The sequence below is a fragment of the Saccopteryx bilineata genome, chromosome 9 (assembly GCF_036850765.1).
Source record: "Saccopteryx bilineata isolate mSacBil1 chromosome 9, mSacBil1_pri_phased_curated, whole genome shotgun sequence".
NCBI classification, from domain to species: domain Eukaryota; kingdom Metazoa; phylum Chordata; class Mammalia; order Chiroptera; family Emballonuridae; genus Saccopteryx; species Saccopteryx bilineata.
Window position 1 is genome coordinate 91004111 of NC_089498.1, and position 18133 is coordinate 91022243.

An 18133-nucleotide genomic window follows, 5' to 3' on the forward strand; every position below is an offset into this window, starting at 1 on the left:
ACGAGAAGAGATCCTGGTAGGACCTTGTTTTCCTCTCTCCAGTCTTCTGTTGCTAAGCAGGTAACAGTGCAAGAAGCCTGGCAACAGGATTGTTGATCCTTTTCACCTGCTGTGCTTAGGACTTGAGCTTCTCTCTCCTCAGTCCCTCTTCCAAGTGCAGGCCCAGGGCCTGTTCATAATGTGCTAGACACAGTAGGGTCTTTGGAGCCAGATGGATGTGGGCTCACATCTCATCCACTCCCTACCCAGCAGCCCAGACAGTGTACTTTGTTGTAAGAAAACAAGGCCTGTGGCTGGTTGAAGTAGAAAGGAATGTCTTAAGAGGAGCCTGGGCTGCCCCCAATGTTGGATAGTCAGACTGGAGACCCAGGTCAGACTACGGGTAGGGACAAAGAGCTACTCAGTGGGACCAAAGCCATGATCAGGCAGGAGGACCCTGAGTAGGGGTACAAAGGTATGGCTTTACACACTGAGTATCTGGGCACTGCAGCTGCCTGATTCCCTGGGTCACTTGCTCCAGATTTAACATCTAGTACAGGAGCCTCTGATTGACTCAGGCAGGACTATATGCCTAAACCTTGCCTTCAGGGAGCTGGAAAAGTAGGCTTCTAGATTGTTCAACTTCATAGTGGGAAAGGGTGACAGGTGACATTGTCTGGGCATTGAATTAACTCACATAATCTTCTAGCACCCAGAGGTGCTATTATCTCTCCTATTGCAAAGATGAAGAAACTAAGGCCCAGAGAGGTGAAACAAATTGCCCAGAGTTATACAACTGAGAAATGGCTGGACTACCTTCCTACCTCATTAGCCTGGAACTGGAATCCGGGCTCCCAACTCTCCCCCTGCTTCTTGGTAAGTCTGTTTCCACAGGGTCAGATAGGAACTGAACATCCTAAGGGAGTGCAAATGCTGGACAAATGTCCATTGTGCTAGACGTGTGGCCTCCTAGGGATGACTGAGCTTTCCTGAGTCTCACTGACTCTAGTGGAGACTATCCTACTGGCTGAGCCTGTGCTGGGAAGCGCAGGAGGAGGAACGAGGCACATCACCCGGCCCGGGAGCTTCGCGGCTCCCTCCCCTCTTTAGGACCCACCAGAATCTTTGTGTCTGTAACCCTTCAACACTCATCCACACTTTAAATACAATAAACTGTTAGAAATGCCAGCAGAGCAAATCAAGGAAATTCAAAGGACAGGACCGTAATACCCATGGAAAAAAATTAAACTACCACTAATGATCCTTAAGGTATGTCTAGTGACTCAATTGTGTGATTTATCTTATTTATTTTTGAAATAATGACTGAAGTATTTGAAAATAATGTTATGCACTCATTATAAGGATTTAAGAAAAAAGAGAATAAAGTTAAAATATCACCCTTGCTTCAACTACCTAGAGGAATTATTGTTTGATGTAGGTGATTATCAAATAGCCATATATATATAGTGTGTGTATATGTGTGTGGGGGGGAGAGAGGGAGAGAGAGAATAGAGAACCCCTAGGATGTAAGCATATCAGGGGTATCACATATTTTCCAGGATATTAATAGGTCTAATGAAGAAATAGGTGAACTTGCAGCATATGATACTGCTAAAACTCAATCATGCACTTCATCTTTTTTGAATTCAGCAGAAGGACAGGGACTGAAGTGAAATCTTGCATTCCATTTGGACTTGCCCGTTTAGACAAGTATGGTTCAATGTTTCCAGTGGCAAAACTCTTCGGTATTGGTGGAGGCCCAGCAGTGCACCCAGATTTCACAGTTCTTTGGGGTCTGGGAAGGATGCTTGTAAAGTCAGTTCAGTGCCCTGGGGGAAGTGGTCTGTAGCAGCTGCATCTTGGACTCAACAAGGAGCAAAGCCAGAAGGCACCAGTACCATCTTTTTTCAGACATCTTGGAAACTGGGGCTCCAGCCGTGGGAGCTGGGGTTCCCTCTGCTCATTCAGCCTCACCCCACCACTGCTTTGGACAGCATCATAGAGGTCTATTACTTTTGGGTCCTTGGTGACTCTAATAAAAGCAGGTTGCATGGCTTCCCAGGCACCAGCCAGGGATCTCATTGACCCATGTCAACCCTGAGCTTCTCATCACCTTCTGAGGCTTGTTTAACTTTGGAAGAGATCTTGGGGTCTGCATGCAACAAGCTTCTCATTCTGTTAGGAGGGGGCCTTGTCACCAGAGCCAGCATGGTTACAGGCTGTCCTTGAGTAAACAGCGCTGGCACCAGACTGTTGCCCAGGACTGTTTTCCTCTCTGCAGCAGCTAGGCATGTCCGATGCTGCATGCACCTAAGGTTAGGAGCCTTGGCAGAGAGGGAGGACAAGGGCGTTGGAGAAACGTGTGAGGGAAAGACAGACTTGCTACGCAGAACTGGATTGGGAGGGGTGGGGGCAGAGAGCAGAGGATCCTTAGTGATCTGGACTTCTCTGCAAGTGTTTGAGGGCTGCCACCTGAGGAAAATTAAAACTTGCAGCACGATGTTCACTTGTGTTCACAGGGCATCCATCTTATGCACCAGGCACTGAAATTGGTGATGGGCAGTAGGAGACGAAGCTGAGCAGGACAGCTCTTGCCCTCGAGGGAGACACAGCAAGGTGGGGACAGAAATGCTCCTAGGGCAGAGTGGGGCAGGCGCTCTAACAGGGAAGATGCGGTGTAGCATTGGCAAAGCAGGAGCAGTGTTCTAGGGGAAATGCAGGCCTCTTATCTCTGGGCCTGAGCTGTCCTACACAAGAGCCACCAGCTACGGATGGCCACTGAGCATTAGACGTGTGGCACACGAGAATGGGAATGTGCTGTAAGATTTCAAAGATTTTATACAAAAAACATTTCATTAATAATTTTTATATTGACTTTGTAGTGAAATGATACTACTGTGAATAGTGTGAGTTAAATAAATTATATTATTGAAATTAATTTCATCTGTTCTTTTTTTACTTTTCTAAATGTTGCTACAATAGAATGTAAATTGACCCATGTGCCTGGCATTCTGTGGCTCACCTTATAAACTGATGGGACAAAGCTGTTCTAGTTGACAGCCCTGATGGGACAGGGCTGGCGATTAAGAAGCACGGGTGGGGGTAGGTCTGGACTTCACTTGCCTCCTGGGCACCCCCCCCCTAAAACCCCCAACTATTACAGAGAAACTCCTTAGGTTTCCAAACAGAGAGGAAGTTGGATGTCGTGATGAGCCCGGATGGATGAGCTCCAAGGGTACTTCCAACTCTAAGCCTAACCAGAGCTCAGCAGCCTCCTCTCCTGCGTCTCAGAGCCCTCAAGCGAGACCAAGTACCTGAGCTCCCTTGGTGAGTGGCCCAGAGGTCTCACCTGCCCCAGAGCTCTGCACACTGAGTCTCTCCAGGAGGCCCTGCTGGCCCGGGCTCCGCCTCGCACGCCTCAGCGTGTGCTGGAGCATCTCCGTGGCTCTGGTGAGGGCTGCTTCCGCAGGGACAGCCACGTGGGGCGCCACACCCACTCCTTCCCAGGAGGTGCCATCCGCAGCCCCCACCGAGCGGGCCGTGGGGATGGTGATGTAGAGGTGTGTGTCATCCACGTGGTAGGTTTGTGGAGGCTGGCAGCCCCCGCTGGTCACCTCCCCGATGACCAAGACGCGGCCCAACCTCTTCATGATGTAGGTGAATTCCTCCGCAGCACCCGCCGTGACACCGCTGGTCAGAATGACCACGCTCTTCTTGGAGCCATAGCGCTCACCTGCAAAAGAGAAGGCCCTTCAAGATGGGGAGTCAAGCGACCCCCTCCCAGGATTTTTCCTTAGTGTCTGAACCTGTGGAGAGGAGAGCCTGGGATGCAGCTCTGCATCCTTGCGCTGAGCCCCAGTTTCTGCATCTGAAGGAGGGATGAGAACGGGTGCGCGGTCTTGAGCGTGCCGGTGCTCAGAGCCCGCGCACTCCCATGCAGATTCTTTTATCACCGAGTAGTGGGCTTGACTCTTCCGAGAAAAAGGCATGTTTCCTTAGTAATAATAAAAATAGCTAAGCTGATCAGACCCGTTTTTCACTTTGGACCCTCAGAAGAGCCAAATTTGTGACTTGACCACCAGCCTTTGGTACAGTGATGTCCAATAGAAATGAAACGTGAGATAGAATGCAAGCCACAGATGCCATTTTAGGTTTCTTAGTAGCTGCATTAAATAGGTTAAAAAAAACCCCAGATAAAATGTATTTTAATAATGTGTTATTTAACTCAGTATAGCCAAAATATATTCATCTCAAACATGTCACTAATAAAATTATTTTAAATCCTTTTTTTTCATAAAATATCTTCAGATCCTGACATTTGCTTTGCTCTTTGCTTATCACAATCACATGAGCCACATTTTCATGCTCACAGCTCTCATATTGACTTCAAAAGTCCTGGGACTACATGATTTGCAGATCGGAGTCTATTTTTAAGTCCTCGTCTTGAATGTCTATTTGAATTTAGAATTTACCCTGTTCTGATTTTTGTTTACATTTTGCAATATCTTTGAATGTGTGTACTGGAAGGTTCTCCCAAAATGCTAGTGTAATACGAAAATGTACAAATGAAAATTTCAGGTTGCTTTTCTGGCCATATGCACACCCCCATTGGTCTCCCAGCATTCTTTTGTGGATGGGAGTAAAGGTTCCTTGGTTTTGGGCACTGGGCAAAGGGGATGGAGTGAGACTGCCCACTAGCGACAGGGCTCAGAGGGTCATAGCTCTATAAAGCATAGCACCTGCGCTGCTCCTCTGATCACTGTTCTGGATGTAGGGCAGTTAACGGAAGTCCTGTGAGCATCAGCGTTAGAACTTTCTTTAGGCCCGTAAGCTGAGTTGCTACTGGGAGTTCAGGTAAACTGAGCACTAGAACCCCTGTGGGATCTGGTGATGGGCAGGGGCTCCTTCTAGTTCTGCATTTGTCTTGCAGGCCAATAGGTGTAGTGGGGAGGATGGGAAGCATTTTGGTTTTAGACAAACTTATATTTAAGTTTTGGTGCTTTCACTTATTAGCTGATAGTCTAATAATAAGCAGGATAGTCTACTCAGTAGAGATTCATTTTTTCTCCTCTAGAAAATGGGCATAATGGTCCAAGTTGTGCAGGGATTAAAGATCATATGTGCAAAGTGCATAGCAAAGAACAGGGTCTTTATATTTGTGGGTAAAGAAAAAAAAAAGGACCATAGACTAAACCTGACAAGCTCAGGTGAACCCTGCGTAGTCTCTGAGCCTTGCGGACTCAGAGACCTAAAGTAACCACACAGGATGGTCTGAAAGTAAAACTTTCTTGAGAACAGTTCATGGTGGGTAGTCCTGTCCTAGGGAGGTATTATTCTCTAACAAAGGTCTATGCTTACCTTAATTGAGCCTATTCGTTGTTTTTTTGCATTTAAAATAATGTTCCTGATGACATGTCTTTGAAATGTGGGGTCATCTTCTTTCCCTACCCCTCAGGGCAGACATCCCACCAGAGCGAGAGCCACAAACCCACTCATTGTTATTATTTTCATGTTAATGTAATTGTTAACTATCTTATGCCTGCCTAAGTAAAAGAAGTTTCAGTATGCATATGCATTTTTTAAGACTTTATTTCTCTTCATTTTAGAGAGGAGAGAGCGGGGGGGGGGGGGGGGGGGGGGGGGAGAGAAGGGGGGAGAACCTGGAAGAATCAACTCCCATTTGTGCCTTGACCAGGCAAGCTCACAGTTTCAAACCGGCAGCCTCAGCATTTTACTTTTTATCCAACCCCAGAAGTTTCCTTGCTTTGCTTCCTTCTGCTGCCTTCCTAATCTATCACCAATCAACTTCATGTAACCCCCTTACATCTTCCTCTTTGATTCTAATGCATAAAATAAGTAGTAAAACTGTCATTTTCCAGAGCATTTTCTCAATCCATTGAGATTTTGCTTCCTGGCAACTGACAGTTTGGCTCAAGTAAACTCAAAAAATTCTTGCAGGTTTGGAAGTTTTTTGAGTTGACATATTCCACTTACTATTACTTATTCCTGAACCCCAAGCTGTCTTTTCCTCATTTTCCAGAAGATTTTAGAACGAGAACAGAAAGGAAGAGGATGCTGCACATACCTGCCAGCCGGGTGTGGGTCCAGAGCTCAATGACAGAGTCATTGGGCCGGCTGTAGATCTTGTCCAGCAGAACAGGAGGGCCTTCGTCAAAGAAGTAGGAGCACAGGGCAGAGATGGAGGACGTGGGGCCACCGATGTTGAACCTAAGGAAAGGGAATATGGGTCACTGAGAGCATCTCTCACAGTGAGGCCCTTGGTGCCCCTCTGGGAGGCCTGGCCCTTTGCTCTGGGCAGGGTTCTTATTGCAGGCAGCTCAGTCTAGTGCCCCTTCCTCATCCCACAGAATTCATTGGTCAGAGTTTCCCAGAGTACAGATCACTTGAAAATAAGAGACTTTGTGGTTAAATTCATTTAAAATATACTGCATACCATACCCACCCCTTCTGATACATTGTATGATACATACTGTATATGCTACATTAAAGGCTCTGACAAGTCCTGCAGTCAGGAACTTGATAAATTTTACCCACTTACTGACCATGGACTGCTCCCCTGCATGCGAGTGCATGTGAATAGAACACATCTTGGAAATACTGTCTTCCCCAGTCGTATTCTCAATATTTTCACAAAACCCACTAGGTGTCTTAGGTGCGGTGTTTTCATGAGGCAATTAGTGTGACAAAGTGCTCAGAGTTGTGAAATGGCATCAGAAGTGAGGGAGACTGTGCCTGTCCCAGGCCACTTAGATTTGCCCGTGTCACAATCTTCCTGGGTTTCTGTCTCTTCATCTGGGAAACAGAGTGCAGGGCTGGTAGTGTGTTAGCAGCCTCTTCTGGTTGACGGTCTAGGATGGCCTGGCTGGGTTTGGGCACCATGACCTCAGCATTTGAACCTTCAAACCTAGAAGGGTCTTTAAGCAAAGCACGCTTGTAGGCTGGGCCTTCTTTTATTAAAAAAAAATGTGGATGATGCGATTAAGCAGATAGGGACTTAGCATGGAGGGCATTCAGATGTTTTATAGAGCATTTGAAGAGTGACAAGGTTAGAGGTACACACAGGAGCCCCCAAGCTCAAGTTCTGGGTACACACTGGAGCCCTGGGAGAAAGTTTCTCTTCCCAGGGATAGGAACCAGCCTCTGGGATCCAGAACCACCCAGTGATGACTAAGAACCATGAGAATGTTGCGGGCCAGCTACCTGAGCTGGATGCTCCAGTTCAGCCAATCCCAGCAACATCTGTCTAGCAGCCTGCTGGTGAACTGGGGAGTCAGTGGGAGCCTAATCCTCGCCACTGCTTTAGGGAAATCTTCTACCTCCCCCTGTTCTATGGGGGACACACACCTCTATCGGACACACGTTTACAGAAGCAGAAGGGAGGTGACCAGCTGAAAGCATCCCTTCAACAAACATTTTGGGAGGCAAAGAATTCTTTTTGCAACAACAGTGGCGAATTGGTAAATTTTCTCTGGGGGGGCTCTGGCTTTATGATTCTCAGGACCTGAGTGATGTGGGTTGATTTGGTATGACATGAGCCACAACTACAGGTGGAGATCTTGTTGTCATTTGGCCCAATGACATGAGATGATGACATCAAATATGTATTGGGCTTTGCCCCTGGAGTTTTGAACTTAGTAGAGCTGGGTTGGGACACTGGAATCAGTGTTCTTCATGTTTCCCTTCTCTCCTCCTCTTCAAGGAATCCCATGACTAGGCACACTGAGGAGCCCCGACTAGCTCTGTGGTTCTCAGCCTGGAATGCACATGGGGATCATCAAAGTAGCTTTAAAAATCCATCAGTGCAGGAGTCTCGCCCAGCCAACTACACTAGAACTCCCCGGCTACCAGGCCAGAGCCCTGGCAGCCACGTGAGGTGACCTAGTCCTTTTCAACTCTCATGCTGGGTCCCAGGGTCCCCTTTCCTCTCTACTAGGCCTGCAACTTTGTCTTCTAAGAAGCGCTGACTCCGAGCCCACTGACCTCATGTCAATAATCATGGCATTTGTGTGTACAATCTTCTTCCAGACATGCTCCACCAGCAGCTTGGAGACCTGGGTAAGCAGCTCACAGTCCCCAAACATGTCAAACCGCAAGTAGCCAATGTTGTCTTCAAATACGTTAGTGTGGAAGGAGAACTTAATTAGGTCTTCAAAGGCTTCAGGGGAGGGGATCTGAAAGATTGAGAGGTCTGACTCAGTGTCAGCAGAGAAGCAGAGTTTAGAGCTTGGAGAAGACTTCCTTCATACCAAGAGAAACATTAAGGGTACACAAAGGGAACCAACATTTCTGAAGAAGGTAGCTGCTATAGGATCTTTTCTGATGGTGCTAGGAGGTTATGAGGACAGTAGCCCTGGGTTATGAAACCATGTGTGGTTGGCAGCCTCCTTACCAAGGGTGCTCATGTGTGCCAACCCCATTCCCTGGTGTCCAGAGCTGAAAGGCCCAGTCATGGTCACCATTCTGTCTACCCTGGCTGCACCAGACTCTTCTTAATGTCCCTAAGCTCATATTCCTCCTCCCTGGGGCAGGGAGGGATGACATCAGCAACTGGGCCCCTCACTCTACCAGGGGCCTGGCCCTTGAAGCACTCACTATCAGCCTCATGGCCACCATGTAGGTAGAGGAGTCAATTAATCACAGTCTTTTTAATGAGGAACTGAAACACACTGTAATTATCTAGCTTTCCCAAAGTCACAGAGCCAAGAAGCAGTAGAGCCAGACTCTGAATCTACATGTGACACCATACTATGAACTCTGACCAGCCTGGAATGGCATGAGCCCCCAGTTTGAATTGGAGGCACGGTGAGCCCACACAGTACAGGCACGGACTGGGCACCCCCATCATGCAGGGCCTCCCCCTTTCTCTTCAAAGTGGCCAGAAAGCCACAGGCTCTGTGAGCTGGACTGAGGGCAAGGTGCCATCAGGGATGCTACTGCTGACCACGACACCCGGCCTGCAGGTCACACCCTTAGTAAACAGCTGCATCCTTCCAGGCGTCGGGTCCTGTTTCTGTAACATAGAATGGCAATTCTGTGTTAGATGCTTTTGGTGCCCTTACCTGCCCACCTCTGATTTCAGCTAACAGGCTCTGCCTCCAGCACACCCCTATGTTTTTTCACTCGCTGCTTCAGAACCTTCTCCAAGCTTCCTCAGGGTTGGAGGGAGATCATGTCCCCTGGGGAACCTTCAGCCACAAGAGAACAGGAGCTGCACAGGGATGGCCCCGGGAGAAATTCCGCACACTTGTCAGGTTCCTGCGAGCCAGTGATGCACCACTAACCTGTCAGTTCTTCCTCTTTCCCTCCAACTGTTCCTGCTCCCACATAAACTGCCTACACCCAAGCCCTGTCTCAAGCCCTCCTTTTAAGGGACCCTAAGATATCTGCTTCCCTGAATACGCAGTGAAACCATAGATGATAAAAGATGTAGGGAGATGTTTTAAGTGCTGCTCCAGATGGAGCTCTTGGAGCTGGGAGCCCTGGGTGCCTCTCATGGCCAACCTTGGCCACTGGTCTGGAGAACTTGCCTTCACACGCCCAGCAGCAGGACTCTGCAGCACTGATCCACCTCTCCAGGGCTTCCTGAAACATCCGTGCTGCCTTCAGATGTGGTGACCACAATAGCCTGGCTCAGAATGTTCCATCCAGCTGGCCCTGGGGTCAGGCCCCACGCCCACTGGTGCCGCTCCTTCAGGATGCAGTGCTTTGCATTGTGGGAGGGGTGGGGGAGGCAGTGGGTATCTCACCAAGAAGAACTCACTGCTGAGGCTCCCTGGACTGTGCTCTACCACCCCTGACCACTCCAAGGCCAGTGTCCAGGCTCCACACTGTAGTTTCAAAGCAATGTGAGGTCAGGGCCTCTCCCTGCTTCCCTGTCTCCATTCTCTCAACTCATGCATGCAAACTGTGAACCCCTGAGGCAAGCAGGTGGTATGAACACAAACTCACATTTCCAGAGGAGGAAATTGTGACCTCCTGTGACTTATTGGCACTTTCCCCTGACACAGTCAGTGAGGAGCCCTGCAGACACTTGTCTTCCACCCAGACGAGCATGCAGCTCCTTCTATACCCAGGGCTTTTCGAACTTCGTTCCTGTGGATATCAGTTTTCTACAGAGGTGCTCAGGGACCCCACGAGCATGCGAGTGAATGGGATGACAGAGTGAGAGAGAGAAAAAAAAATGTAACTAGTAAACATTAACATGAAAACAAGTCTAGAAGCCATTGTCTTGCACCATGCACGCTGGATGAGCAGACAACGGATCAACTCCCTTCTGGAACCATACTGGGCCAAGTCTACCTTGTATCTCACCTGCATGGGTACAATCCCAGGAATGCGGTCCTTGGCATCCTCAGGGATATGGGCTGTCTTCAGGTGTGGGTCCCCAGATAATACCTGCAGGTCAGCCCCCAGCATCTCAGCCAGGGCTCCTTCAGAGGTCACTCTTGCATAGCGGCTCTGCAGATGGTTTAGCTTGGCAGCCATCTTGGCCCCGAGATCAGGGGAGGCATAGTTATCGGCGACCAGCTTCCTGGTTGTCTGCAGCACAGTGGGCACCTTGGCACGCAGGGTCACGATGTTCTGGGCGGTGGAGAGGGCTTTGCTCATGGGCACGGTGATGTCGGGCTCTACCCCTGCCAGGTCCCAGGGCTCACTTGTGCTGGCGCTGAGGGCCATCTGTGTGGGCATGGATGCATATAAGGGGCTGCTGCCTACCTGGTAGATGCCCACTGAGAGAGCCCCTCCAGCTGTGGGCTCCCCAATGACTGTGGCTCGGTGCAGGTCCTGCATGGTGTGAGCAAAAGCCTCAGCTGCTGACCCGCTTGTGTGGCTCATCAGGATGTAGAGGTCCTTGTGGACACCATAGCGCTGACCAGCCACCTGGGGCAGGGTCCATACTTCCGTGACCCTGGAGGTGGCCCTGTCGAAGACAGAGTAGAGGTGCCGACGGGGCTCTGCCTCAAAGAAGTAGGAGCAGAGCAGGGGCACCACTGTGGTGTAGCTGCCAGAGTTGTAGCGCAGATCGATAATCAGCGTGGCTGTGTCCACCAGCCTCTGCCACACCAGCTGCACAAGCTGCAGCCCGATGGCCTTCACTGTCTCCAGCTCAGCCATGGCATCAAAACGCAAGTAGCCCAGCTGACCAGGAAGCACCTCTGTCTTGAACAGGGCCTCAATGAGGTAGGAGAGTTCCTCTGGGGAGAAAGCAGCAGGGGCTGGTGGGGGCATCTCCTCTGCGGCCAGTTCGCCTGGACTGTGGAACACCAGAAGACGGTGGTCCCCAGACATCTCCTGCAGGTCAGCCGTGAGTTGGGAGGCCAGGGACTCCAGGTCCACTGCCGTGCGGTAGGCCCCCTGGGCCAGCTTGGCTCGTAGCAGGTCTCCTGTCTGCCCAACGACCTCTGGCCGTGCATAGTGGGCCTCCAGCAAGCGCCCCGTGCCCTCGACCAGGGCCCCTAGGCTGCGGTGGAACTCGAGCACCTCCTGGGCTCGGTCCAGGGCGTCCTCGGCCAGCACAATGGCATCGGGCACCACCCCACCCCCCAGCCAGCACTCGCCATGGTTGTCGATGAAGGTGAGCACGGGCACTGTGAGTGCCAGGCTGCCCTCTGGGGTCTCCAGCAGGGGCACCGTGCGAGCATGGAGCAGGCAGCCTGCGGTGATCTCTCCCACCAGCGTGGCCCAGCCCAGGGACTGCATGAGGAAGGCCAGCTCCTCCGCTGCGGTGGCGGTGCGGTGGCTGGTGAGCAGGTACACCCCGCGCTGGGAGCCGTAACGCTGCCCCAGCAGCCTGCTGTGGCTGAAGTGCTCCTGCGTGACGTTGGTGTGGCGATCGTAGGTGGTAAAGAGGCGCACGGGGCTGGTGTCAGGACCCTGGAAGTAGGACAGCAGTAGGGGCACAGCGGTGGACGGTCCCCCAGGGTTCTGGCGCAGGTCCATGATGAGGTGCTCTGTGTCCTGCAGAGGCTCCCACACCTGGCGCAGGATGTACGGGCCCAGTGTCTCCAGCACAGAGGCATCGGCAAACCTGTCGAAACGCAGGTAGCCCACGTTGCCTGGTAGCACCGACACCTGGAACACAGAGTTCACCAGGGCCTGCCGGGCAACTTCATCCTCGGGCACTTTTGGGGCCACTTCCAGGGGGTCATCAGCTCTAGCTTCAGGCCCAGAAGGAGTTTCTTTTTGCTTGACGGCCCTCACCTGGAGCCTTGGGTCCTCGGACACAGCCTGCAGACCAGTGTTGAGCTTAGTAACCAGATCCTCCTCAGAAACTACTGTGGAGAAGTCCATGCTGGCCAGGTGGTGCAGTAGGGAGGGCACGCGGTCCACCAGTGTGTAGTAATCCTGCAGGGCCTCCTGCAGACGCCTCATGACTCCCGGCAGCGCCCTGCGCAGTGTGAGAATGGCCAGGGCCTTCTCTAGGGCCTGCTCTGCTGGTGTCCCCACACAAGGCAGCACCCCACTGCCTTCCCACATCTGGCTTCCCCCTCCCAGGGGCCCCAGGGACCTGGAGACAGGCACGGTCAGGAAGAAATCGGACTGGCCTATCCTCAGCTTCTGGAGGTCCAGGGCACCCCCCACAGTTCGCTCACCTACCACGATGGCCCTGCGCATCTGCTTAAGGATGTAAGCAATGTCCTCAGCCACTCCTCCAGTGTGGCCACTGGTAAGGACCACCACATCCTTATCAGCACTGTACCTCTCTCCCAGGACCTGAGGCAGGGTCCAGATCTCCGTGGTCGTATTGGAGGGGCGGTCATAAATGGTGTCCACATGCAAGACCGTGCTTCCTGGGTGTAGGTAGGAGATGACGTAGGGAATGCCGGAAACATGGCCCCCAGTGCAGCGCCGGAGGTCCAGGACCAAGGCAGAGGTGCCCAGGAGCTTCCTCCAGACACTGGCTACCAGGAAGCCCCCGAGCTTGCTTGCCACCTCCTGGCTGGGGATGTCGTCCACCCGCAGATAGCCCACATTACCCTCCAGAATGTCGTGGCGGATGCCCTTCTGCAGCCGGGCAAGCGCTTCCTCTTGTGTAAGGTTGGTGAGTGCTGAGACTTGCCGGGGAGCTGAAAGGGCACTGGGCTCATAGGAGATGACCAGGTGAGGGTCATTCAAGGAACTCTGCACCCCTGCTGTCAGGACACGAGCTAGTGTCTGAGGGTCTGAGATGCCCAGGATCTCGCGACTCTTGATAGCTTGCTCGATGGCTTCCTGCATCCCCATCAAGTTTTCCGGAAAGCAATAGTTATCCAGGAGGACCTTGGCCATGTCCAGCACCAGGCTTGGCTGGAAGAAGTGTGTGGGGCCAGCCAGGCCACAGAGCAGCGTAGACAAGAACAGGACCCATTCTCTCATCATGGGGACCCAGAAGGAGGGCTGGCTCCTACACAAAGCTCTCTTGACCATGCAGAAGGCCACAGTGCTGCTTTGTGTGGCTACCTTCCTTCCCTGTCCTTCTCAGCGGGCAGACAGAAGGTCTGAGGCTAAACGTGGAAATTGGGGTGCGGCTTCCTCCTCCGGTAAGCCTTTAATCTTGTCTAATTCAAGCTGATCATCCCTGGGGGCTGGGCAGAAGAGGTGGTTTGACCCATGTTGAATCTCATCTTGCTTTGTCACCTCTGGGCACAATATTTTTAATAATGACCATTTATTTTGTGTCCCTGCCCCATGCCAGCACTATGCTCCATGCTGTATAGGCTGATAGTGTTCATTGCAAAATGGAGTTATTCACTGGCAGGTAAATAGTGTTTCCCCACTACATTGGGTGATACATGGCTCTGGAAGTAGGTAGAATTTTTTGGAGGCCTGATTCTGCCACTCTCTGCTCTGTGGCTTTATTGTATAATTAAATGAAGAAAGATGTATAAAGAACTTCATAGTTTCAAGCCAGAAGAAAGCACTCAATTACTGGTAGAGATATTATCTACCCTGTGAGATATTATCTCTGTCTTACAGCTAAAAAAAGAGTTTAGTAGGTGTGTGTGGAGGGTATGGGGGTGGAGAGGAGAAGCCTGTGGGGCTTGACTTGAAGTTGATTCCTGTGTCCCACTCATGCCTCCAGGGAGCCAGCACAGTCCTCCTGACAGCTCTCAAATGATCAGAATGACATGTTTGCACTTCAGTGTGGGGCTTGATGAGTGAGGAGGGGACGTGCCTTCCAGACATCACAGAATCAGTGATGCAAGTCAGGTGAAGTTAGCTCCGAGATCCAAAAAGCATCCATTCTCCTGTTGGTTGAGTACTCAGCCCCCAGCCCACTGCTCACAGAGAGAAATGAGTAGTGGAAATTGGGTTCCTGTGGTCCCAGGCTCCACTGGTATCCAGAGCACCGCCCCCCTGCATGGAGCATGTGATCCAGTCCCAGGGGAAGGAAGAGCTGGACTCTCAGGTTCCCAGTTTCTGTTCCTTCACATGGAAGTGATATGGGTCCTCCTAGAACCTAGAACCCATGTTTTGTCTTTGCATCCCCCCAGAAACAGGTATTTCTCTCACTAAATAGATGAGACAACTGTGGCTTAGAGACAGCCACTGCTCCAAGCATGGTCACACAGCCGGGGAGGAGCCCTAGGAGGGTGGCCTGGCCCTGCTCCTCAGACTTCACTCTGTTGTCTGCAGCACACATTTCTGGGGCTGTGCAGACAGAAGGCGGTCAGAGGAAGTGGTGCTAGAAATGGAGGTGAGGGGCTTTCTCAGCGCACTCGAGAGCCGCAATCTGCTCTCTCGAAATTATCTGAGGATGTTTACCAAGTGGTTTATAAAGTCCAAAGAGGTCAATTAGCTAAAAGAAACATATTTTTAGCTCATTAGGATTTGTTTAATGCCCAAGCGACATATGGTCACATCACTCCACCGTTTGCAGCCAATGAAGTGAGCCTGATTTATAATAATAATAATATCTCCTTAGTCCTTTCTGGGGAGACTGGTCCTTCCATTCCACCTTTACTTGGGGAGTCACAGCTCTGAGCATAGCTCTAAGTGTATTTGAGTTTAAGTCGTTGTGTCGACATACTTTTTTTATTTTTGGGAGGACAGGAATGCATGTTAATAATGTCTTAAGAGCCTGACTACCTGTTTTCTAAAATTTTAATTTCTACCAGCCATTTGTGAAACTTCCAGTTCTTCCACGTCCATACCATGCTAGTCTTCTGAGGGTGTTTCCATTGCTGCTTGACCCCTGACAGAGGCTCTGGGCAGGAAGGGTGGGGTGGAGCATAACCAGAGTAAACACTCTCCTGGGACTCTTACTACAGTTGTAAGGCAGGGTGCCCAGAGCTGTTGCTGTGATATGATTTAGGTGGATGGCTGAGAGCCTTATGGAGGAGAAATGAAACTAGAGTTCATTGCAAGTCACTGGGGTGCCTAAGTTAGATAGTTCCTGAGAGGAGAGGCAACCTGTCCTCCTCGGGTGTGTCCTGAGCTCAGTGGGAGAAAATTTTGTCCCTAGAGTTCTCCATTCTCTCTAAGAGCCCACAGTGTCCTGGCTCCCAGGTAGCAGGGGCTGAACAAGTCCCAGAAGGAGACCCACCTGCAGTCTTCTTGTCTTTAGGCTTTGTTATAAAGACAATGCTCAGCTCATAAGATGATTATTGCCTTCTCCCTAGTCCTTCATGTTTCTATTTTATGGAACAGGTTATATAGAAGTAATATTATTTTAATTATTTGATGAGGGAGAAGTACAGCTCTAGGCAAGGAAGGAGGGCTGGTTCTGTTATTTCATATTCCCACTGCTCAACCAGGTATGCTAGCAGTTTTGTGCCATTAAAGGAAAACAATAACTGAAGTTCTCCTAGAATATAGGTTGTTCTGGCTGTCAATCATTCATATGACAAAGTGTTCACAACCCCAACGGTGACATCATTTGCCTGATAGAAGGCAGCGGGCACTGGAATTCTTGTAGGTGCAGCTCTCTCCAGTGGGCATGTGGCCAACTTGCTTTCTCTACAGGACGGAAACCTCTGGGAAGAATACGGTTGTCCTGTCTTGTCCCAGCAGCAAACACTTTCTGAGTTTATAGACAATGAGATTAAATGGTGTCCAGAGCCATCCTGGAGTTGAAGCACAGGCATGGAAGTTCTACAGAAGTTCTGAAACACATGATTTTCACAAGGAAATGGGAAAGTCATTTGCATCTGGAGAGCATTTGTGCCTAAGAAATTGTTTTTACCGGGAAGGTAACAAGATAAGGATAGTAACCAAGGTCAAGTCAGATTCCTGCTGTCCAGATCCATGGGGCCTGCACAATATTTGTTCATAGGTGATGCCTTTTGTCACAGGCCTCATGCATACTCCTCATCTAAGGTGATGTCTCCTAGGCTGCTATTTCTCTTGTTGTGTGGATGAGGAAGCTGAGGCTAGGGGAGTTTACAGAGCTCACCCAAGTTCTCAGAGCTGGAGAACCTTGGGTCGGTGGAAGGAAGGGAGGACATCATCAGAGATTCTGCACCTGCTTACCTGGGATTCAGCTCCTATCTCTGTATCGCAACTCCAGGCGCGACTCATGGTGGGTAGAGGGGCAGCACCCACAGATGTGGACTTGTCCGTGCTCCCCACTGCATGCCCTATGCCAGCATGCCTGCCACCCTGGGCCTCTGCTTCCTCATCACCCTGCTGTAAGGACCACCTGAGATGATGGTGTAAAAGTTGTCTAGAACCTCTTAGATGGGACCAGATGCAGAGACCTCACTGGCAGGGATAGTAGAATTCTAAGGGACATTCTGGGAAGAAACTGATTGATGTCCAGGACAAAGAGAGCTGATCAGATGAGCTGGTTATGGAACACAAACCTTAGAATATGGAGAAAAAAGGTTCAGATGGATATGACCTCCCACCTTTATGAGCCCAGCTCATATGGTTGTTCCTAAGTTGGGCTCAGAAAAGTGACAATTGCAGTAAGAACTCACCCGGCAATTTGTGTCTTGCAATTGGTAGAATTCTGGAAGAGGTGCGAGCCATGGTATTTAGTGACCCTGTTAATAGATTATTAACTGAAGGGAAGAGAGGGTGTCCTTCTCCTTCTCTAGTTACCAGTACCATATGGGTGCCTGGCTGAGCGGAGGACTCCATGCAGGCAGGACAGGAGCCCAGGGGAGGGTAGTACCTGTCTAGGAAAGCGTAGGCTCTGTCTGGTTCATGCCATAGCTTTGATTCTTCCTGCCACGGTGACTGTGGCCTTGACTTTGAGGGAGGTTTTAGAGCAGAGGCCAGTGCAGCAGAGAGAATGTAGGCTTGGTGTCATAACTGGGGTTCAAATGCTGGCCCTAGTCATTCCCGGCTAGTGGCTTTGAGCCAAATGAGGGGCCTTCACATGCCTCCATCTCCTTTTCATTTGTGAAAGTTGGAATGTGAACATCTATTATCATATGACTGTTGTCGGAACCACTGAGTGCAAGTTCCAAATGCAGCCGGGTGCTCGGGGTGCCCCAGTCTCCCTCTCCGCTGCCCCAGCAGCCTCTCCGTGTCACTGCCCTCTCACTGTGTCTCTGTATCTGCCTGTGGTTTCTGCTCGCCATCCCTGAGACACTCTCTCTCCTAACTCCTGGTCCAGAGAGCAGGTCACACGAGGGGCACGGGACAGCCATCACTCTTGCAAACTCGTCACTTTGCTGTGCTTCAGCTGCGTGATAGTGATCATATCACTGCCCTGATGTGACAAATGTGAACACACGTTAGGACACATGACAGATGCAGCCGTGAAATGGGGGCCATTAGACAGAGGACTAACAGGCTGCATGACTGTCCATGGGAGGCACTGTTGCCCTCCAGCTGCTGGCTGTGGGCCCCGCGCTGGGGAGGCCGGTGGGGGAGCACACAGGGCCGTGCAGGGGCTCCGGAGCACACTTCTTGGGGCACTCCTTGCACGCTCTGTTCCAGCATGCTCATCCACATCCGTTTGTCCTGGGCCACAAGTCAGTTCAGCCCTCCAGGAGTGTCAGATACCAGAGGCTCTGGGACCTTGTCCTGGGGGACTTGCTGCCATAGTAGGCTTAAGACAAGAGACTCTAAGGTCCCTATCACAGGCCAGTGACAACTGTGAAAGAGGAACACTCCAGGGCTCCTCAGAGCCAGAAGGAGCAGAACCAGAGTGTCAGGAAAGGGACCAAAGGGGGGTGACACCAGAGGTATTCCCGGAGGA

General features: G+C 50.8%; 1 protein-coding gene across 1 annotated transcript; it reads right to left on the bottom strand.

The window, feature by feature from the left end:
- Positions 1–2799: 2799 nt before the first annotated feature.
- On the bottom strand, positions 2800–13477 carry RBP3 (retinol binding protein 3). The gene is made up of 4 exons (XM_066243227.1): positions 10312–13477; positions 7981–8171; positions 6065–6207; positions 2800–3712 (listed from the first exon to the last, which is right to left on the bottom strand). The coding sequence occupies exons 1-4, from the start codon at positions 13405–13407 to the stop codon at positions 3276–3278; spliced, it is 3867 nt and encodes a 1288-aa protein (XP_066099324.1). The 5' UTR covers positions 13408–13477; the 3' UTR covers positions 2800–3275.
- Between the last annotated feature and the right edge of the window lie 4656 nt (positions 13478–18133).

What these genes read in the sequence shown, in the direction of transcription:
- RBP3 (XM_066243227.1), bottom strand. Translation starts at nt 13,407, where the DNA reads ATGGTCAAGAGAGCTTTGTGTAGGAGCCAGCCCTCCTTCTGGGTCCCC. An exon ending in CTGGGATTGTACCCATGCAG is followed by an intron (nt 8,172 to 10,311) that starts GTGAGATACAAG and finishes TCAATCTTTCAG; the next exon opens with ATCCCCTCCCCTGAAGCCTT. An exon ending in GCCATGATTATTGACATGAG is followed by an intron (nt 6,208 to 7,980) that starts GTCAGTGGGCTC and finishes CCCTTTCCTTAG; the next exon opens with GTTCAACATCGGTGGCCCCA.